At 33.1% G+C, this 24,503-nt stretch overlaps 1 protein-coding gene across 3 annotated transcripts; it reads right to left on the reverse strand.

Annotated features, from left to right (window-relative positions):
- Positions 1 to 726: 726 nt before the first annotated feature.
- LOC118182010 (apolipoprotein D-like) lies at positions 727 to 23,548 on the reverse strand. Of its 3 annotated transcripts, XM_085812624.1 has the most exons (6): positions 23,367 to 23,548; positions 13,079 to 13,218; positions 11,748 to 11,825; positions 9,168 to 9,250; positions 3,617 to 3,709; positions 727 to 912 (listed from the first exon to the last, which is right to left on the reverse strand). In XM_085812624.1, the coding sequence occupies exons 1-6, from the start codon at positions 23,484 to 23,486 to the stop codon at positions 785 to 787; spliced, it is 642 nt and encodes a 213-aa protein (XP_085668750.1). In that variant the 5' UTR covers positions 23,487 to 23,548; the 3' UTR covers positions 727 to 784. The 3 variants fall into 3 exon arrangements, with proteins under 3 accessions (XP_085668750.1, XP_035207159.2, XP_085668749.1); XM_035351268.2 differs by lacking the exon at positions 11,748 to 11,825 and having other exon boundaries at positions 23,367 to 23,546; XM_085812623.1 differs by lacking the exons at positions 727 to 912; positions 3,617 to 3,709; positions 9,168 to 9,250; positions 11,748 to 11,825; positions 13,079 to 13,218 and adding an exon at positions 13,227 to 18,748 and having other exon boundaries at positions 23,367 to 23,504.
- Positions 23,549 to 24,503: the final 955 nt, after the last annotated feature.

The raw sequence follows: 24,503 nt of genomic DNA on the forward strand, positions 1-24,503 counted from the left end.
TGCAGTTTATAAAGTTCACGAGAGGATCCATTTTGTCCATAATCACAGCATGTAAAAGTTCACTAAGTTTAAACTGTATGTGGACTTACACTTGACAGAGATCTAGGCTGTAGGAAGAGAGTCGTTGCATAATTTTCTGAAACTTTGGATATTGATGTTTATCTTTAATTAAAAATCTTTAGAATGCCAGTTAGGCAGCATACACTGCCCGTTCGGGGAGTAGAAAACAGGTCCTGTACGTCACACTCCCAGAACCGAGACGCCCAGAATATAGATTTCAGCCAGTACAATAAACGACACGGTGAGGGTTGAAAGAGGATAAAACATAAATTTGAACATACTGGATAAATTCAGGGCATAAGACAATTTTATCTAGTAATGGTGCTTTGAATGAAAAGTTGGTTGAAGGAAGAAACCTAGATTAGATCCTTTTACATTCTTCATTTCAGGAAATGTCCCTTAGAAAGTCCTCCACAAAGGCATCCCTCCCCTTAGGCAGATAGCCCTCGAGGCTTTGCCTAATACACACACACACATTTCAGGAAATCAAAGGTTTTATCATGTATAAGCTTATATACCGCTTTTAGCAGACGACACGAAAATCTGTAGTTAGTTTGTGAGGCAGTCCGTAATCGTGTTTCATGCAAAGTTCATGCAAAACTTCTCTTTATATTTAGATCTAAGCTGAAATTCAGTGTCATGTCAAGAGTAAAAGAAAGCAATGCATTTTAACATTTCATATTTAATGAATAATCTCAGTTTTTACATCCAACGCAGAGCAACTTTAACAATTATTTTTGGGATCAAATTCCAGACGTTCTGTATCAATCTTTAATGACTTCAGCTTCTCCAGTAAGCTCTTCTTTTTAGCATCACTGAGTGGAACATCCCTGGTTAGAATCGTAGCATATTCTAGAGGAAATAATTTGCAAAATTATGGTCTTAAATAATAATTAAAATTTCTTTCTGCTGAGAGAAAAAACTAATCTGTGAGGTACGCATTAATTTTATGACAAACAGGTAAGACACTAGAAATATAAGTAATTGAAAATAAGTGCATAATCAGTTTTAATATCTATAAGTTCGTAATTAAATTAAGAAGAATGAGCTGTTTCTCGATCCGATTTAATTAGCGATTATGCGAACTTCTGCGTTTTGGGAGATCCTTGTCCTTTCAGCTATCATGCAATGAATCTATCTTACTAACCCATGCAATTTCTCGCCCAGGGGGGAAGAAATATCACAGAGAGAAAGGATTTAAACTGCCGTTTTTGTTTTATTAACTCTGTAACAAACATGCCGGTACTTCGTGCTGAAAATAACACTGACTACTTGCGGTGGAAACTTAAGGGTAAGTTGACAGTAGCTTAAATGGCAAAGAGTTCTGCTAAACTGCTTACAACTAACAAGCTGACTCAGAAACCTAAACCGGTAGACTTTAAATAAAGGGCTAGAAGGTCTATCAGCAACTCAGAGTAACAGCAGCAAGGACAAAGTAGCAACGTGCGCAATGCTAGCGAAATCACGCACTAAATAACTTCCCTCTAGTAGCCGCGATTAACGTGCTGAATGCTTGTTATTTTACGCCTGTCTTGATGTGGTTGCCTCAGTGGGCGATTGAAATAGAGTGACTACTTGGCCGATGGGTCCAGGAGACTAACTAAGATGGTTGGTGGGTGAGTACGTGACACATAAAACAGTCTTATAACAGTCCTAGTTGCTATGCAGAATAACTTGGAGAACAATACTGATGAGACCATATCAGATCAGAGTTCATGATCGCGTGTGTCTTTGTGATTCGGGTTGAATTCATACGAAAGTGGGTTAATCTTCGGATTATGGTAACTTGACGATTTCTTGGCGAAAATTTGGCGACCAACTCTGTACAGCAACCTGCTAGTTTTTTTTTTAGACGCCATTTTGTTTTCACGAAGTAAAGGCATTTTTTTTTTACTCAACATTTTTCTCCAGCAATCTGCTAGCGGAATTACGCTTATGCTAGAACTTTTATGGAACAAAAGTGCTTAATCATGACGAAGATTAGGTGCGAAATTGGGAGAAAGTGCAGAATCGCTCACTGCTTGCCGCGTTTTTAAGAATTGCACATACACGGTATCATCCATGTGCACGTCGACCTATTTTCACTTAAAAAAACATCCCAGAATTGCACAAAAATGGCATTGCGCACAGGCTTGACTCCTAGCTTGTAACCTTTATCGCCTTACCAAAATGTCGCCAAACTACCTGTTACGATATTCCAAAGATTAGCCCGAAAGTGCAGTAAACAAAATATATTATAGAGCAATAAATAATAAATGAAGATGTAAGATTATATATAATTAATTGTAGAAGGCAGTCTATGAATCTATGCGCAAATCATAGACACTAATTTTCAATAACAGGAGCTACATAGCACAACGAGCAGAATCCGGAGTGACGTGGGTGGTCGCCCACCCAAGTGCTGTCTCTGGAGAATGCTGCTGGAATCTGCAGGAATTAAAATATGAAAATAAAATACATTTGTATAAAATACTGTCATAACTGTACAAGAAAGTTTAAGTAGAAAAGGCCTGGCTTTCACTGACGATGAAGACTGCATTAGGGCGAAGATATTTATCTTCGTTGAGCACTTCGTAGTGAAAAGTTCGAAAAAATTTATTTGGTTACAATATTGAGCACTCTCGAAAAATTTTTTATCAGCTTTTCTTAGAAAATTATCCAAGGTATCCAGTTTGAAGTCAGCACGTGGAAGTTTATTTCCAACCAAATAGTGTGCATTAGTGCTGACCTCAAAAATCTGTTTTGTACAACTTAAATCTTGTGTATAGCCGAAGCAGCAGTAGCAGCCCAAGCTGGTGAAGCATAGTCATCAAGGGTCCAAATACTTAAAGTGTAGATGAGTGTTTTCTTTGCAAAATCAAGCTTTAAATATTTCCCTGTGCTGGGAAGTAAGCATTTTCTGACTTAAATTGTTTTGCAACTCACGTGATAATTGTAATATTACCACGTGAGTCTGACATTAACGATCATTCCTAGGTTATTAGCCTTTAGAAGAATGTGCACCGTCGGCTTAAAAAGGAAGACATTTTCTTTGGCTTTAAACTGCGCGTTTTTCGTCTAACAAGCTGAAGATGTGACTTTTTTGCGCTAATACATATTTTCTAATAGCTACACAACTCTTCAATAATCGGAATGAGCGTTTGCAGCATTTTAATGAGTCTAAATAACTTTCTCTTTTTGCCCGTTTCAATACTCTTCTTCACTTTAACTTTGTTCGCATCCTGGCGAGGAAATGCGAGGGGAAATTGAGGAGTACAGGAAAGATAACAAAAATTTGAATAATTGGTTATTCAAACTAAGGGAAATCTTATAGTTAAACCATGCTATATTTGAGAAACATTTAGAAATTATCTGACAGAATATAATAGTAAATATACATTTTATAGATATTACGAGCAGAGAAGCAAATTTATGTACCGTATATCTTATAAGCCTTTCCCTAAAGTTAACTATAGATTTATACTAGAGTTCAAATATTGTTATCTCGTAATATAACACATAATATATGAACTTAAGTTAAGTAATTTCTCCAAAAACACTAATTACATTTACTTACCAACTTTGTAGACTGAAGAAATATCACAGAGGTAAGTAATTACATAATCATCGTACTTTGCATCGACAATGTTGAAGATATTATCCAGTCCCACTATAATTTGTGTAAACGAATAAATATGTAAGTAAGTAACTATATAAGTAACATACAATAAATTCATAATAAGTAACATATAATAAATTAAAATGCTTTCATTAAGGATTAGAAGTATTTCACTGAATACAAAAGCAAGAAAAAATTCATTCCTAAATTGTTTCGTATGCGCTTGAAAATATGGTTAGACCACATCATCGGTTAATGTAAAATCTGCTGTAGGTATTATAATGTTTATAGTGGTATTATAGTGTTATCGAATTTGTATAAAAGTTTTAATCGGTATATCCGTTTTGACCATTGACTAGGAAACATAAGCCTGGGAAATATCCACCACAAAATTTTGCAATTCAGCTTCAGAGTTACATCGAAAATTACGTTTCGGTTTTCGTGAAACACTCCATTATCACATGTGATACTCATCACTGTCACTGATGGACTTGACGAACTGCTATATCCATATTTATGCGACTTCTCTATACTTGTTATTTTTATGTTTTAACCTAGGATTATTATTATTGATGTTCGTTTTACTTCTACGAAACTCTTTGTAACTTCTTAAGTGTGTGTGTTTGTATTTTTAACTGGCAATTTTTGTTTTGAATTTCTTTTGAATGTAACAGTTATTGCATAATAATAATATTATATTAGTTTTTACATCATTAATAAACTCTATAGTTTAATTATTTGGCCTGAATTTAAATTCAATATCGCCCTTGACAGAATGGAAGGAACAACATAATTTCGGCACTGTTGGAATCAACAGCAAAACCTAGATACTTGAGGATTACAAATGCATCTGTCACTGGGCCTAACAACCTGCAGATTTTGCTCACCTACGAGAGCATCTGGAGCTCAGAAAAGACTCGTAATCTTTTTCATTTATGCCCAAGATGACGTTTTCAAGTACGCCCCCATTGCTAAATGTAGTTGTGCTTCTTTCACTAACCACAGATGTTTACCGAACTGAGCTGTTAGACAACTAGTGCATATGCAATCTGTGCCTTGATATGAGACATGCATGTTATCTATAATATATCGAGTATTTTTCCTTTCCGAATGAAATACGCATATATATTCAGCCGTTAAAAGTTTCATAATTGAGCTCTATAATAAAAGGCGCTCTGAAATAGAAAACTACATGAAACTATGGACAATCTTTCTTAACAAGAGACGGCCTTACATTCAAACGACTACAAGCACCCGAAATAATCACGGGTACAGTTTTTCCAAATGCATTGTATCAGTTTATTGTAGAGAGCTTATCATAAAAGGCTAATGGATGTTTCTTTGTTAGGAAGTAGAAATGATGTGATTTGAAATCGTCACGCCTTTTTGTGCTTAACTGGACATCGAATGAAGAAGACGGATGGGACGGGTAATGGACGTGACGATCGTTTCGGTATTTAAACTATGAAGGTTAACGAAGACTTCAGTTTTGTAAAGGTTACATGTTGAACATTGCAATTATACTCAAATATATTGGAAACAAAACTTAAAGTTTGCCTGAAAGAATAGAAAGAAAGCAGTAAAATTCAATGATTAACCGAAAAACCAATACATGAATTTAATTAGCAAACTCGAACATTTATAATTCCTTGAAAACTTAAATTTACTTCCGATGAGCACTGATACCTCTAAAAGACTGTAAGGTCAAATACTGTGAAAAAATGTTAAAATGTTTCATGTAAAGAATGTGCATTACATATATCCTAAGTACAGTGGAACGTTGGTTCACGAACGCCTCAGCTAACGAACAAATCGCTTCACGAATAAATTTTCCAAATAAAGAATGTATTTAATGACGAAAAACTTCTCGAGCTGCGAAGAAGAAAGTCGGCAATAGATGCAATAGATAGTCGGCAATTAATGCGATAAAAGAATGTCTACCGAAAAAGAAGATGGAAATTGGAACAAATTAGTGGTTTTTTGATTCGTAAAATTTGTGCAAAATGGGGGAAAAATGCAAAATTTCGCAGAACATTATCGCATTGATAAAGCAACCCATCGTAAATATTTGACCGTCTTGCTTTTCGAACATTTTAAACCGTAGATGAAACAAATCACAGTGGATAAATTCTTAATGGGACAAAATTTGAGTGATTCTCTGGCAGAAGCGAAGTGAGTAGTGTTATGTGAAAGAGAAAATATTAAATATTAGTAATAAACCAGAAAGTCAGGACATATTTTTATGGAGTAGAATTTCCTTTTTCAGACTATAACTTGTTTGATTGCACTTTTGGCTTTATCACCGTTTCCTACTTGCGCCGTCAATTTTCCTTTATAGACATAATGGATACATAATGGATAAATTTAATTCATAGTTCCATACTTTTATGTTTAGTACTGGGTAAAATGTCGCATTCTACGGGTTCGTGGATTTGAAGTAAATGACGATAATACTTGATGAAGAATCAAAACACAATTCATTCGCCAGTATTACACAGGAGAGTTCTAAAGACACGTTTACAATCGTCGAAAAACTACGACAAACATACTGAGACAATGAGTAATACTGTGTTTAGTTACAACGGCTAAGACGCAGCTTCAAGGCAAAGCACTAAAGTACAGCTCCCGACTCGATTTGGTCGCTTTCAAGCTAATCTTTGGACTGAAAACACTTTTAATAAACAGTTTCTTTCTATATAGCTTTAACCCACCTTCGAGAACATCCCCGAGGAAAAACTCTAAGAATACGTTCTAGAATTTTCTTGCTCTGTCTATGGCATATTGCTAATTTTGACGCCAAACGGACGATTTCGCACCAAACCTGGAAACTTTGCCTTTCCCTGCCACTTTCTGGCAACCCTAACCCCTTTAGCAGAGAAGCTATCTTACAGCAGCTCGGCATTTCGCAAAAATATATATATTAAAATTTTCTGTATGTTAGTTTTAATGAACTCCGCCGGCTTTACATTAGGAACTTACATACAAAGTACGCTTTTCTAGCCAGTCATTTGGGATTCAGGAACGAAGGAATTCATTTTACATTAATTCATACGAGAAAAATCGTCTCGGTCTATGAAAATTCCTGATGGCTAACGGAAACTGGTTCTAAATTAAAAATACTAAAATTAGAATTTTTTAAAAATTTTTAAATAAAAATTTCATTTATTTCTTTAAAAATAAACGAAACATATGTTCATATTCTTTTTAAGTAGCATATTAACTATTGCTTGTAGTTCATAAACAGCTGAATAATAATTTGCATTTAATAAGGATGATTATATTAATTCAAAATACAGACGCTGTTCACACATTTTTTAGACGATGTATATAGTATTCACAAAACTAAATTACATAAAATTCTTGTGTTTCAAATGTCCTATTTGACATCCCTTATTCTGAACTATCTTTTGACACCGAAATTTCCAGGATAATAATGCCTTTTGATGTGGCAGAAGAGGTATTCTATCCCATTCCTTCCGAACACCTTTCCAGAGTCCTGTTAGGGTTTTGGGATAACGTTTGGATAATGCAGTTTTTAAAAGTGCGAAAGCACAAAAATCCATAGGTGACACATCGGGAGATTTAGTAGGGATATCAGTGAAGTGTATGGCCTTGATACCAGTTTTTTGTTCCATTTCTTTTAGGAAATTTACAGTGGATTTTGATGTGTGACTGCTAGCTTTGTCCTGATGGAGTCTCACAGATGGATGGCACTTTGGGTAAAGCGATGGTATTTCATTCAGAAAAATGGGCGATAAAATATGTTCTTGATAGTATTTGGAGTTAATCTTGACATTTTTTGCACTCTCTTTATTTTTAACTTGCCACTATAAGAAAAACCAGCAACAATCATGAATCCCTTAGAAAAACTTTCTTTCGATTCTTTGAACCATGTACTTAAATTTTTTTCTCCCCTTTTATGATAATAAATGGCTTTTTTTTTGTTACAATCATTTAAATATACCCATGCTTCATCTATTGTGACAATTGTTTTCCATTTTTCTTTGGATAAGTGTTTCTCACATAGAATTCGGCAGCGTGTCCAGCGTTGAGCGATATGCTTTGGAAGAAGACGATGCACATTGCGTTTTTTCGCTTAAGATTTAAATGAACGTTTATCATTTTGTTTACAGTGAACACCGAGCATTTTAAGGATTTTGCATTTGTTTTTTGACTAGGGGGATTTTCTTTTAACATTAAACAACGTACCTTCGCAATAGTCGAAGATGTCCGTGTTTTCCTTGGATATATGTTTGGAATTTTTGTCCCACTTGAGGCTCCAATTTGACGTTTTTTTCCTTTCTTGTTGATGATATTACCTATCGACGGTTTAGATATCACAAAACCATGACTCTTACATCGTTTTTGGATAACGGAGTATGCATATTTCTCTTCGGAAAGAGCGTCAATGTAACCTTCGAACCACTACTTTGTTAAATTCGCCATTTTGAATGAAAACAAAACTTTCAAGCCACAGACGATAATTTTGCCTTTTAAAAGCATAGTACAATTGCAATTACTTCTTTTGCGGCAAACGATGTTTTATTACCGCTTACCAAAATCGTCTAAAAAATGTGCGAAGATGAATACAGAAGATGAATATAATTATACAGGATGATCATAAGGTATTTTACCTTTTAGAATTAAACTGCTGAAAATATAGAAGTAAACGATATCTAATCATTATAATATAAAGTAAGTGCATATTTACTACTATAGAATGCGACCAAGCCCAAGTAGACTGAAGAGCTCATATTATAACAAATTTGCCAAACTTCATATCCCGCCAAAAGGTTAGAAGATTTTGAATAAAACCCTTTAATGCTTTGTAGGTATGCTTACGAATATATCTATTTAAGATGGTGGAAAAAATTTTACAGAATATAATTCAAAATGGTTTTCGAAATATTTATAAAAATTATTTAAAATTACAAATTAAAAAAAATCATAAAAAATCAGCGAATCTTAGTTGGAATGAACACTAAATTTCAAATATGAAAGGAAGAAGGAAATAAGTTTAGTAAAAAAAAAAGAGATGTTAATAAATATTATACCAAATTCAATTAACATGGAGGAGCTAAAATTTTGAGAGCTAATTTTTTAAAAACCTGCTCATGCGATTTTTACGAAACATGGCAGTTTGGCATTATTTGAGACGTAGAATCGAAATATAGAAAAATGTTGGTATGTTATTTCGGAAAAAAGGTCTGATTTTGTGACAAAATACCTAATCGAGAACAATGCTATATATAAATCTAACATATATCGTCGTGCTTTCGAGGCATGGAAAATGCAAGTTAAATTTCGACATTCGTTCAAGTAGAACGGGAGATATAGAACTGTCTCATTTTTTTGTGCAACTTGTACAAAATGAAGTTATTAATAACTGTGTACTCATAAAAGATAAGCAGTATATTACTTTAAGTCTGTCTTCGTTAATGTTTCAGCTAGATATATTCAAAATCATGTTTATTGTTTTAATGTTGATAAAAATGCAAAAGAAAAATACCAGAAGGCATCGTGATTCGCACTTTCCCAGGACTATCAGGAACGCTGGTCATTTCACCTTCGAGATTACGTCTTTCCTCCCATCTATGTACAATATGGAATAAGATATTTTAAAATGGACTTAAAATATTTTATATTATTTCAATAATTAAATGAATTGTACAATATGGGGAAATATTTGAATTTAGTTACATATAAATAATGGTTTATGTAACACTTTTAAATCGGAATCTGAAGCAAAGTTTTTTACTTTGGGAAAATAGACTCTACTCTTTTATTTGTTTAAGCGCTTTAGAAAAGTAATTAAGGTACAATAACACGCCGAACAAGTACTAATTTAGAAGTCAAACAACAAAAATCAGGGCTATATTTTCAAATTTTCACAGGACTAGTTTCGATGGTTTTACCGAACCATCATCCTCAGCGGTAAAAACGCAAACGGCCAAGATAAGATATAGTGATTAGATAAGAAAAGATAAGAAAGAACGGACGAAACTCAAGCTATTAGCGCCATCTCTTGACAAAACCAGAACTAAAACATAATTTCTTTACAGGCTGAAGGATAAGGTGGATTGGAATTAGGGTCGTTAACTAGAACAGAAAGATTTTTTTTTGAATGTGAAATGCCTCTACAAAATCCAATTCACCAATAGAAGATGTTTTATGAATAATTTTGGCTGCAGAAAATTTGAAAGTGTGATTTTCGGACCAACAATGCTGGGCAACAGAAGACTTCTGTGTTTCCTTTTTCTAGCATATGCCACATGTTCCTTAACGCCAAATTTTAAGGCTCTCTTAGTTTGACCAATTTAAATTAAATCACACTGGCAAGGAATCATGTAAATACCACAGGAATTCAAATCCAGAATGGGGTCCTTGAGTATGGAACTCGGAAATTTATTGGTTGGGAGAATAAACGACCCGAAAGTTAAATTTCTGCAAAATATGTGCAACCTTATATCTAATTGATGGAAAGAAGAGAATGACAACAGAATTTTTATAATCTCCTGAAACAAGAGTGTGCCTTTTGGTGTGTTGAGAGGAGGATTTTTTAACTGCTCGATTAATAACGTTGAGTGAAAAGCCCCTGTCAATAATTACTGTTTTTAAATAATTTAGTTCTTCATCAAGAGATAGTTTGGAGGAGCAAACTTGAAGAGCAGGGAAAACATAGGAATAAAACGAAACTAACTTTGTTTCATGGAGGTAGGAAGTAAGATGGAGTCGCCCTAAATAAGTTTCTCCGTACCCTGCTCTGAAGCACCGGCGATTCCTACGTGGTCACCAAAACATTGGGTCATTTACCATTGAGTTCTATGGGATTTGACCTGTTCGGGTGTAAATATTTTGTAATTACGTCGCAAATATACATATAAATGTATATATTTTCTTTTTCTACAACAGTTCAGAGTCCTAAGTATGTGAAAATAACATATTTTTAAACAACATTTCATTCTGAACGGAATTAAATGCTATACTTTTCGCAGGACAGTTTTCTCAAAATGGTTTAATTTGAATGAAATATTTTCACAAGTTTTCGTTAATTACATTAGAAAAAAAAATTAAGGTAATTCGATTTTATTCGGTTAAGGTACAAAAATTAAGATCAAAGTTTATTGTATTATTAATATTAAAATTATGCATTATTTCTTTTCTATTTATAGAGCTTCTTCCTAAAATACTTTCTTAAATATGACACGATTTTTTGGCTTCTTTTAAATCGAAAAATGTAAGTCAATTTATAATTAATGCTCTATTCGGTTGATTTTAAATTAGAGAATTATTAGGAATTAGCGAAATACTTTAAATAAGTATTTCGCTAATTCCTAATAATTAAATAGGTATTAAATAGTATTTGACTTTCTCTGAACATTTCTGAAAGGGAATGAAATAAGTTTTTTTTTTTTTTTTTTATTTTTTTTTAAGTATTATTTAAAACTTGTAACGGAGTTATTATAAAATGTAAAGGGAATAATTCTTTTAATTATACTTATCAGATTTTTTTTTATCCTTCATTTCAACAATACATATTCCGAAAGTCTTTATTACGTTCTTAAGTACGCATCTCATAGCATTTGCTTTACAATACCTTTTAACAGATTGCTTTCCAATACGAACAATTCTTGCTTAAATAGTTTTATAACGGATTTGTCAACAGGATTTCAATTTATGTTTACAATTCAATATTAAGGTTATTATATATTTAGATAACATTTATAATCATTATAAATTAGATACATTTAATCATTAGATTTCTTCACAGTACTTTCACAGTTGTTTATAAGTGAATAAATTCTTCATTTCAAATACATTTATAAGTAATTTAATGAATATTTAAGTATTTTGTCAAAGGCAGATACATGCTTTTTGAAAGCACATGCATAAATACCTATACATATTTCCTATTTATCATTTCCGGCATGTGCAAAAAATTTTTAATTTCTGTGCATTCACTATATTTTTCGTGTAAAGTAATTTACACTAATTTAGCATACACCCGAAAACACCCGAAAGTTTTACATACAAAATATATATGAATATAATTTGAATGAAAATTATAAGTATTATTTTTAATACCCACTCAAAGGTCAGTTTTTCTTCAAAATTCCTCCACGATGGCATCTCTCTCTTTAGGCAGATAGCCCTTGCATGCGTTACTCTATTTAATAAAAACTTAATTTGACCTATGTGCCTAATTACAAATATTTTAACATACATAGTTTTATATTGACATTTAGCCATCAAGTTTCAAACTTTTCAAATCTTCTAGAAAATAAATTTTGGCAGATCTCTTTTAGCAATTTTCTTAAAATCTATATTTTTGTAGTGCAACTGCTTAGAATTTTATAAAACAAATTCATAATCAAAATCGCTGTTGTTAGTTACCGAAAAATAACGAAGATGTGATTTTTGCGTAAATGTCAGTAAACTATACAAATTGCTATTATCCATTACACTATGAATGTTTCTTTCATGCGAGAGTGTCCCTTTTTCGATTTCTATGGAACTGTCGTGTGTCGAAATACTATCAGAATCTTGTCAAGCGAGCTTCTGAATGTAAACAAAGAACACCCCGTCTGGTGACCCAAGCTTCAAAGCAGTGCTTCACTTCTAGCGCGGAATGGCCCCTCCTCCCTTTCCTACCTCCATGCTTTGTTTAGCCGGATGATATGATTTAAAGTGTGGTGGAGGGCAAATCGATGAAGGTAAACCGTAGTACTGAAGTTGGATGTGTTACGTGGGACCAAAATGTCGAGAAACTTAAGAGGAAGAGAATTGCAAGTCTCAAGTTCAAAGGTGAACTGAATATCAGGATCAATGGAGTTCATTGTTGAAAGAGCTTAGTGTGCTCTTGTTAAGCAGTTATAATTTGAAATTAAATTAACGATCTTATGTCACGTAAAATGGTAACATTTTGGAAATTTGAAAAGGGAATCTGAGTGGAAGTAAAAGTTAAAGATATTACCATGGATAACAGACGACATATTTTTCTGGTTTTTTTTAACATCCACTAGGACTTCCGAAAGTTTCAATACTTTGCAAAGATTACCTTTAATAACTTAATAAACAAAAAAACTCTGTAATACATATAATTAGCTACATGCATTTAAAATTTCAAAATATTTTAGCAATTATTTTCTGAGTTATGAGAAATTGAGAATAAATAATAATAACTGCATTTAAAGATTCTACTACAAAGCGCTTTGAATATGTATAGAAACTCAGAAAAACCTTTTTAACACATGTAATAATCACGACATTGGAGGATTATACTTACTTACGAGCAAACAACATTTTTGCTAAAACTTTAAAATCAATTTTTAGAAATATTTTGTCAAAATATAGGAATCTGTAGCTTTAAATTATTTTTGAGACACAGAACGGGGAAAAAAAGGAGATCTTCTTACTTACGATTCATGTTTCCTTATGTAGGTTATTGTGACGTGAACATCGTTGCCTTCTACCGTCATCAGATAAGTATAACATCTCTCTGTTGTTACGTTTTCATACATGTTAGGATATCTGGCAAACTCGTACCATCTACCGGCAGTCTGTTGAAAAACGAAAATCATCAGATTTAAGCAAAAGGTTCTAGAAGTCTCTAGAACAATATTAAGCACTGATGAAAGGCAACGTAATTTAAAATGCATCTCACAAGTTTGACATTCTACTTATATGTGCAACCTAACATTTAAAAAATGCATCAATACCGAATTGAAGTGTTCAGCAGGCATATGACACTTCATGTGATAAATAGCCTACGTAAACAGTACTTGGTGGTCAAAATAATCTCCCTCAACATCCACGCAATTTGGACAAGGTTCTGCCAACGACATGAGTCTTTGGCGAAAGAAGACAAGGAGTTAATGATACGAAAAATCTATCAACTGCAAGCTGGATCTCTCGATCGTCAACGAATTTTTTCCTGTGGCTAAAAGACGCTCGAGATGGCAGGAGAACTGAAAAGCAGCGAAAGATTAGTCATCGAAATATGACAATTGAAGAAGAGTTTTATGCCGCAGATCTTTGAGAATCTGTACAGTCATTCGTCATCGAAATATGGCAATTGAAGCCATGATTAAAATATTATCATTACATTGGTCATCGAAATACGGCAATTGAAGAAGAGTTTTATACCGCAGATCTTTGAGAATCTCTACAGTCATTCGTCATCGAGATATGGCAATTGAAGTCATGATCAAAATATTATCATTACACTGGTCATCATTTCGGATTTTAAGGGATTATAAACTAAAACTGGACGGCACAAACGGCTCTTAGAGAGCCTTGGGCGGCAGTTCCCTAGTATCTGCTTTCTAGACTGTAGGCGCGACAGTGCTTGTGCATCTTAGCCTGGACAAATGGTCAGCTTGTCGCAGGATCCCGGGTGTTTAGTCCCCAAGCGAAGTTGGCACTCATTTTATAGAGCCATTCCAGGAATGAAAGTCAACCTTGCCCTGTCCGGGGATCGAACATCGGAACTGCGGCACTATATCTCCGCAACTCGTTGGAGAGCCATGGCCGAGAGTGCCTTGATATCTGCTTTCAAGACCGTGGGCACCGTGGTGCTTGTGCATGGGAAGGGATTATGTCTGACAACTATCTGTTAGAGATTTCCATTCAAAAGATAGCCTACATAGTTGTTTTCAGAAATATCTATATACTGTAATGTATTTTGCAGTAATTTACAAAACAGACAATCTTCTTAGTAGAACATAAATTTTATTTCTAGTTCTTGGTGATAGACAAATTTTATACAATTCTTAAGTGGCAAAATTTTAATACTACTCCTAGCTGGCAAAATCTTCAAATACTGATCTTTTTTTAACAATATCTCTCGTTGCTGAGTAACGGTTTGATACAAATATGGCATTGCCACTTCAACAATAATTATAATTATTTATTAAATAACAAGATATTACAACCACTCCCCCCTCCAGATAAACTTTAATTTATATTTTTATAAATTAAAGTTTACAGTTTTTAAAACAATAATATCAGCACAACACAGAATTAAAATACAAGCATTTAGAGAATTAAACAAGAAATAACATAATAACATACACTGAAGAAGAGAGGAAGGAACAAAATATTTTTTTTTATCTATATAGAGAAACAAATTATTTAATCAGGCCAGGGAATACGACTTAATTCGTCTACATTTTTATGGTTTTTACCACTTCGATGAACGATCGTGTAATTGTAGGGTTGTAGTACCAGTGCCCATCTCATAAGTCGTGGATTTAGACTCACATTATTTTTGAGCCAAACTAAGGGATTATGATCGGTTATGATGAGAAATTTAGTATGCCCGTCTAAATAACATTGAAGTTTCTTTACAGCAAATATTATGGCGGCGCATTCCTTTTCTGTGGTACAGTACTTTTTTTCAGTTTCTGTAAACTTCTTACTGACGTATAATACTGGATGTTCATTGTCTCGTTCATCCTTTTGAGCTAAAATGACACCCATACCAGAGTCTGAAACATCAATTTGCAAAATAAACTCCTTATTGAAATCAGGCGAGTGTGACGAAGGCTTTTGTGGCAGTTTTGCTTCTTCAACAACTCGCTCTTGTCTGTTTAGTTTCTTTAAAAACTTCTTTTTGACTTGCATCTCAACTTCAGAACTTGGCAATTCATCTGGAACTTTTAACTGAGAATCGTTTAATTTTATCAGTTCTTTCTTGTAAGATAGTTTTTGCTCTTTGCGAGATGAATCTTTGTTCTTATCTGCTACTTGCACTCTCATTGAATGTGGCATCCTTCATCATGTTTGTGCCTCTTTGCTAAGTTTTCTGACGTGTGCGTAGATTCTGAATGTATTTTTAATTTCTTAGCTTTAGAAGCATCTTCATGATTTTATCAGAATTCAGATATTTTATCAGATATAGGTATTTTATCAGAAGTTCTTTGATCTGCTGGTAACAAACTGTCAAACACATCTTTACTTTTTGGAGAAGAAGGAACTGGGGAACTTGTAGAGGAATAATCATACACATTATCCATAGAAGATGAATCACCAGGTAAATAAGGTGAGTCAACTTCCATATAAATAACTTCAGCTTTCTCATCAAGAGATGAACGCTTAGATTGTTTGTCAGATTTCCGTGAAGCATTGACAGAAGCCTGACTTTTAGGTGGGTGAGTATTGACCAAATTACCCTGAGTTTTAGCACTATTATTTGTTTGGTTCTGCATCAAAATTGTGTAGTTCTGCATTTGATCCCTATATTTTTCAGGAATAACAATTACTTCATTTTTATTTCCATTTTTATATAATTTATTTTTCATCAACAGCCCGTTCTCTTTTGCTGTGAAATCATTTTCGAAATTTTCACTTTTAGCTTCGATAAGCAATGAGGCTAGATCTCTGCTTTGATGCTGAGATTAAATTAATTCCTTTGAATTAGCATTAATTATTTTCTTAATTTCCTTGTCTTTCTCATCAGCTTGCGGTAAAATATCTTCGTCAGACTCAATAACAGACAGTTCTTTTTTCCCCATTTCGGTGTCTCTACTTCGATCTCATTCTCGAGATCGTTTTACTTCAGATCGTGTCAAAACCGCATTTATCCTTTCTAAATTTAAAAATTGTTTATTTTTGAACAACTGAGCAGTTTTGTTACCCAATACATATCTGCCTGGATCATTTGTAACAACAGCTGCCTTTGTTTTTATATGACCAAGTTCACAATTAATTTCAACTTCAGCTAACGGTAGACACACTAAATGGTCATTTAAGAGATATTGTACCCAGACATGTTCTCCAATCATTTTTGCTTTATCTACGTATTTTCGAGAAATAACATCTACTGTGGCTCCTGTGTCTCGAAGAATAGGCATTTCATACCCATTGACTAAACCGTTAATTGTATACGTCTTTAACAAATCATCATTCGAAAATACGCAATTTATCTTTTCATTTGGTTTTAAGCGAGGACACTGAGGCTTAAAATGTTCATATGATCCACACTCTAAACAACGTGGTCGATATCTTTTGTCATATAAATTTTCTTGGTTTTTGTTTTGGAACTGATTTCTTTGCTGATGATCTTTCTTGTATTTTGAATCACCCCATCTATCAGAATGCTTAAAATGAGGCGGATGCTCTATTTTTTTCACAAAATTATCATAACGTGGTTTAAATGATCCTTTGTTAAATTTCTCAGTCTGATTGGTAGAAAATTTCGGTTTTATTGTTTTTCTCACATCTTCAAAATCTTCAATTTTCTTAACCATTTCAGTAGGTGAAATAATGGTTGTCCATTGATCCATAAAATGTTCTTTGAATCAGGAGAGGTACGCTTTTTTATTTGATCAACCAGCATGAGGTCTTTTATATGTTTAAAAGTTTTAATGTTTAATCCGTTAAGCCATCCTTCTAAATAATTCTTTAATTCATAGTAGAAATCATACCAAGTACTTTCAGTAGATTTTTGGTGTTTATTAAATAGTTGTCGAAATTTTTCCGCACTTAATTTAAATCGCTGTAACAGTAAAGTTTTTACATATTCATACTTTTTCGCGTCCTCTTCTGGTTCTCTAGCAATAAGCTGACCAATGTCGGGAGGCAGCAATGAAATAAGTTGAGTCACTTGATTTTCAGCAGGTATATTCATTATTTTAGCTTGACGCTCAAATAACACCAGAAATAAACTTATTTCATCTTCTTTAGGGTTGAAAAGTGGCATGACATCGTGAATTCTGATTTTTAAAGGCTGCTCAGGTAACTGCGTTGTTTCTACCGGCTGTGCTGTGGCAGCCATTGCTTCCAGTTGAAGTTTCTGTAGCTCAAAGGCTCTAATTCGCTCTTCTCTTTCAAGCTCTTCTTTTCTTTCTTCTCTTTCGCGTTCTTCTCTTCTTTCTCTTTCTTTTCTTTCGCGTTCTTTTTCTCTTTCTTCTCTTTCGCTTTCTTCTTTTCGTTCCCTTTCTTCTCTTATTGCAGCCAGTAGTTCTCGAGTAAACTCCTCATCATAATCGGGACTTTCCGTAATCAGTTTATGCAACTGAGCAATCTTAAATTCAGGTTTCACGGTTAAACCTAACTCTTCTGCTAGTACTTTTAAATTATGTTTTTTTACTCCTAGCTAAGAATGACATGTTGACACAAGTTACTTTTAATAGGCTTCCTTTTGAAATTCAATCTAAAAGCTCGTACTTGTATTAAAAATATATAATTTCTGGCGAGATTTAATTTCTCGAATACGAAATTCACACTAACCAATTGGAGAGAATTATTTAAACAACTTTGCCAGGTTGGCACAAAATAATTTAATACTACGTCGGGTTGACGTTTTAACTCACTATTCACAAGCCTCGTTAGCTATAACTATATAAACACCTTTGCCAGTTAGGCAATACAATGGAATTTTACCAACGTCAGTTTGACGATTTTACTATCTATCTCCACGCCTGGTTGGCGATAACGAAAACAATTTTTGCCAGTTTGGCAATACAACTTTTAGAATATACAATCTGTAATACGTCGGGATGACGTTACTATCTACCACACGCCTGGATGGCGAGAACTTAGACTTTGCCAATTCTGCAGTATGCAGTATAATCAATTCACTCTACGTCAGTTTGACGTTATTATTTATTTTCACGCGCCTGCTTGGCAACAAATTCAAAAACTCAGCTAGCAGTTCTTTTTTATATATAAATATATATATAATATATATATATAATATATATATATATAAATGCTGGGATGGCTTACACATATCAATTATCAACATAAAATTTCAATACAAATAAAAGTAAAGCATAAATAATAATTTCAAAATACTTCTTTACCACGAATATCAATTATAAATTTAAGCTGAATAATTTTAGCGTTAGTTATTTTAAACAAAATCTTACACGATAAACTATAATTCTGAAACAAAGTATTAAAATTCAATAAAATCTTTTTTTTTTTTTAAGAAAACCAAAAGTTAAACTTATCTTCAGAGATCAGCAGTATCCTATTTTTGACAGTTTTTGCTCGGACGCAAGTTACAGAAGTACAGAAGATAATCTTTGAATGATCCGCTTCAAATCTGGCTTTAAAACGGCAGACTTCTTACATCCATTTATCCTTGAAATAAACAAACTTGGCAATTGGTATTAGCAAACTTATTGTAAAAATTTCAGTAAATTTCTGGGATTAGGAGACCAGCACCATCGAAATTGATAATTGCACTCTTAATTTCCAGTATCTCGGTGGAACCTCCAAATTTATTAAGACTGTAATGTATTTTGCAGTAATTTACAAAACAGACAATCTTCTTAGTAGAACATAAATTTTATTTCTAGTTCTCGGTGATAGACAAATTTTATACAATTCTTAATTGGCAAAATTTTAATACTACTCCTAGCTGGCAAAATCTTCAGAATACTGATCTTTTTTTAACAATATCTCTCGTTGCTGAGTAACGGTTTGATACAAATATGGCATTGCCACTTCAACAATAATTATAATTATTTATTAAATAACAAGATATTACAATACCATCATCCGAAATTCCAATTAAATAGATCTCCAATGATACTGAACTTATGAAAGCTGAATTTACTTTCTTTGCCAAGGAAGGCTGTTTTTCTCACTGAAAATTTTTTATTTGTGAAAACTGCAAAATAATTAAAGTTTCGGTTATTATTGCTGGTCTTTTCGTAGTCTGAATGCCTTAATCACTCAATACAAGCCTAAACTGAAACCATGGATTCCCAGATAAAGATTCAAGAGATGTTAAGTACTGCAGGTTTTGTCAAACAGCCTGTATAAGTATTGACGTTAAGTAACTGCATTATATCACCGAGTGATTTAGAAAATTGTTTGTGTAATAGCTGTTGTATTTGCAAAAAAATAATTACATTTTAATAGACATAAGATTGAAAAGAAAAACTATAAATTTAGTCAAAACTGAAGATTAAACTGGACAGTTTTACAAGGAAGCTCAGTAGAAGAAGGTTACGAGCATCAGATCGTCCATACGAGCATCAGATTTGTGTTAATGTGGTGCGGTAGGTGAGCTGTCCGCCGATAACATCGCGGCAAAAACATCGCAGACGAAAACGTCGCGGAGAAAACAATGCAAGGAGAAAACGTAGTGCTACAAAACATCGTGGGAGAAAACATCGCAAAGAGAAAACATCGCAGTTCTAAAACATCGTGGTACAAAACATCGTCGTCGAAAATAAAGCGGTTAAAAAACTTTGCAGTTTAAAAACATCGTCGTTGAAAATATCGTGGTAAAAAATAAAGTGTCTACAAATCATCGCATGACGATAACATCGCAGACATTCTTTTTTCAGGTTTTAATAATTGTAAATGGATATTCCCATAATGATTTGTGAGCGCAAGATGTAAAGAAGGATAATTTTTACTTTCACATTTTTTAAATAACTAATAAATTTTTGCTGAAAAAGTAAGAAGGAAACTTAAGCATAGAAAATTAAATGCAACTTATAGCTTATACTTTTCATGAAAAATTACCAGTAAAAGCATTACAAAAATTATTTATTAATGGCCTTTGTTAGTTAACTATGTCGGTTTAAAATTCCATTAAGTGCTATAAGTTGCATTAATTTTCTATGCTTAAGTTTCCTTCTTATTTTTCCAGCAAAAATTTATTAGTTAATAAAAAAACATGAAAGTAAAAATTATCCTTCTTTCCATCTTGCGCTCACAAATCATTATGGGAATATCCATTTACAGTTATTAAAGAATGTCTGCGAAAAGCATGTCTGAAAAAAGCATATCTGCGATGTTATCGTCATGCGACGATTTGTAGATACTTTATTTTTTACCACGATATTTTCGACGACGATGTTTTTAAACTGCGAAAGTTTGTGAACCGCTTTATTTTCGACGACGATGTTTTGTACCACGATGTTTTAGGACTGCGATGTTTTCTCCCACGATGTTTTGTAGCACGACGTTTTCGCCTTGCGTTGTTTTCTCCGCGACGTTTTCATCCGCGATATTTTTGCCGCGATGTTTTCGGCTGTAACCGGTAGGTGATGCAGATCACTTCCGCCTCAACTGCCCACAAACCGATAAACTGCATTTAAAAATGCGAAGCAGGGAATACTGGCCGCAATGGGCGGAGAATACCCGCCGCAACAAGCAGCCGAAAACTAAAATAGAGGAGGTCATCAGGCTTTGCTCAGCAAGATACTAAGAAATTCTCCCCCTCTCTTGAGAATTGTATCTTCGCAGCATAATTTTAATAGCAATTCAAAATGCTACAACAACTGAATATCGACACTAGGAAAATAGCTCACCCCGTACGAATAATAAACAGGACTGTAAGAGCAAAACTATTGTAATGTAAGCATATTACTATCCAGTTTGTATGTACTTGATAAAAATAATATTGTAAAGCAGTTTAAATGATATTGAAAATCCAGTCAATGTGTAAATGAATTACAAGTTTAATTTGATTATCTCAGTAAAGGTATTGTAAATATGAATTCATATAATGTTTAAATGTACACACAGCTGTCATGATTTTATGTGTCTATCATATGCAACTTGTACAAGACAATGATTGTAATCAACATATCTATGCTTATACACAGGCCTTGTATGCCCATGTAATATTTATATGTATATTTTTACACGGAGGAAAATTTCCCTTCTGCCAGGATGACTATTAACACTGTAAGACTTTTACAACAAAGTCAGGTCAGTGGTTATCTCAAGCGGCGCTCAGTAGAAGAAGGTAGAATAACTTTAGTGTAACATTTACTGTGTTGTTTTTGAAATGTGACGAGATTAAAAAAAAACTATTATTAACCTTTGTATTAACAAGAGAGTTATAAGGATACAAGGGTTAGAGGTGATTCTCTCTTGTATCTTTCTCATGATAAACTCTCGCTCTACAATTATAACCTACAATTCCACTGCCTTACAGTCTTTTAACATATCAAACCAATTAAAGTTATAATTTTTTGACTAAATCTAGCCAAATACAAGGTTGTTTCTTTGCTAATTTTTAAGTTTCACTTTGACTTGTATCTCTTCTTATTTAAATAAAAACCTGTCATCGTGATATGATACTTGTTTACAAAAACTATAGGCAACTGAGTATTAAAACGTCGAAATCACCATTGCAGTCTTTCATCACTGTAGGTTTCCTTTAAAAAAAATAAAACGCAGATAGAATTTTAACAGAAGCTTTCGACAGAACTTTCAACAGAAGAAAAGTTCGACTTTGCATTTCAGTGCGTTTTTGAAATTTTAAGTCCCAGATAAGATAATATTTCTCGTTACAGTTATCATTTTTATTCATTGGAATAAATATAAAGTTTAAAAATCTGATGTGTACAACACATGACTTCCTCGTATTAAAATATTAAATTATACGCATTTTTTCTTGTATTTCATTTAAACTTATTGGATTGAATTAAATCTACTTCGCCAACAGCGCATAAACCACAATAGAATAAATGCATTCTTTAAAATTCACTCTAGTATTTGTTTACCATAGCGACACTCTGGCGCTAGATTCACTTAACAATATTATATTTCGTTCATATTATTCTTAACAATATTATATTTCGTTCATATTATAACTCATAATGCAGAAAATGTATATCATTTAAAGAATAGAATTATCTAATCGTTGCCACATGTTCTATTCAAATACTATAATAAAGCTAGAACAATGTATAAAAGAAATTAAGCAAACAAAACAAAAAAGAAACAGTTTCTCACAGACGATTGAGTATTTCTCATTCAATTAATTCAGTTCTCACTTCGCGAGAAGGCAAAAATACATAAAAACTCCAAATATCTACATTAAAAATTACGAAGTAAATCTTAAACACCTATTTCCTCGAAAGAATTCCAGAAAGGCTTAAGCATGATTTTATTGGCAATGATAAATGAAGGTGTTACCTTTGTTGCGAAGCTAAGTTTATCTACATTAGCAACAAATCCATTAGTCTGCTGTTTCAAATGTAAACAATCAATTTCCGCCATAAAAAAAAGGCTTAGCGGCACTTAAACAACTTGTAAAATTGTTATTAATTCTAAAAATATTGCATACAGATTTACTAAAGGCATAAAACCCTTAACCGGAAGATAAAAACAACATAATTCAATAATTTTTTAAAGCAAAAAATGTACAATTTACAAACATGTAAGAGTAAAGAAACTGAGATTACTGAGCCGGGTAACAGAGTGGATGAATATATATAAATATATTTATATACGTTTGGTGCGGACGATTGCAACCAAAATACGAGGTGCACATCTACATGTTATAGCAGTCCTATATACACATTTTCAACGTTCTGAGGCTACTCCTTTTTGAGTTATGCGAGATACGTACGTACGTACATACGTTCGTAAAGACGCCACGAAAAAATCTTTTCAGAATTAATTTTAAAGCAGTTTTATAATTTTTTTGAAGGAAAAAATTCTTTTATTCTGTCCTTACGTACAGAAATCACGCAAAAACATCGTTAAATTGTATTCGATAGCTTTCAAGATGGATATTTTCGTTGAAATATGCTGCCTGAAACTTTTCGTGATTACAATACTTCGTTTTTACTTCGTAAAAGGAAGTAAAAATAGCTGCGCTCCGCTAATATTTTTATATAATATTCAGCATTAGAAATCGAGTCTTTTAAAATTCAACTTTTTTAAATTATATATCTGAATTATCAAAATAAATCTGTTTAAAAAAATGACATATTTTTTGTACCTTCAATAGCTCGAAGTCTTCTTTTATAGGAGGCTGAACTTTGCAAAAGTCACTTTCCTTAGCGTCTATAACAAGAAATAGCCCAACAAAGAAAACTACATACATTGCTACCGAAGCCATTATATGAATGCAGTTGATTGCTACATTAACAAAGTGATGTCGGAAATAAAATGGTTAAAAAAGTTGATCTAAGAATCGTTTAAATATAATCTTTTAGTCACAAACAGCTGCCTGAGTCTCATATTATTTCTCTTTTCGAAATGTTATCGATATGAAACTGAAACTAGCGTGCCATTAAATTGTACGATAATTTGTGGAAAAATACTGAAGCATTCAATTTCGCGCTTTGCGTTTTCAGCGGGCCTACACCATCTGCTTGATATTATCTAAAAATAATACAATATCAACACATTTATTTAAAGAATTCTCTCTCCAAAATCTTATCATATTTACCATGATTCTGTTTTGAATATTTAAAATTCTTACTGTACCAAATGGAGTTCTAAAAGGTGTTTAACCTCCAATTTTTCTCATACGGCATACACAACAGTATCATTTGCTGAAGCGACTAAAATTTCAAACACTTAGCAATCTTGCAAAAAGATTACTAAGTCTTTGCGAAGACACGAATATATCAGCAATTTTTTCAGTGACTCATAAAGATAGTTTTCGTGGTCCCATGACTAGAGTTAAAAAGAGAACAGAAACGTAATGATGAAGTAGGCAGAATAATTATAATGTATAATAGCAACAACAAAATTCTTATCTTGAAAAGATAAGAATCTATAAAATTCTTATATTAGAAAAGGCGAATGCGGACAAGTGAACTGATCAATGTTCACAGAGCGTTAAGTTTTGCCAAACTTTTATTTTTCTCATATTCGCTATACTATTTGCATTTGGGATGCAAAATGATGAAAATGTCCGGAAGATAAGTATTTCTGGATACCTGCATCTGTAAAAACTGTTACTGCTTGAAGTCGTAAATGAGGTTCCAAATGTTTGGTTAATTGTTTGCTCTTCTGACATATTTATTCACAAAGTTTACACGAACTATTAACACAAAAAATACTAACTCAGTATTTGAAAAGACTGGAAAATGTAAAATGTTAATTTAATTACTTTTTGTTTTGAAGC

Source organism: Stegodyphus dumicola, chromosome 3, assembly GCF_044657685.1.
Source record: "Stegodyphus dumicola isolate Sdum_Otavi_A_Nest chromosome 3, ASM4465768v1".
Taxonomy (NCBI): domain Eukaryota; kingdom Metazoa; phylum Arthropoda; class Arachnida; order Araneae; family Eresidae; genus Stegodyphus; species Stegodyphus dumicola.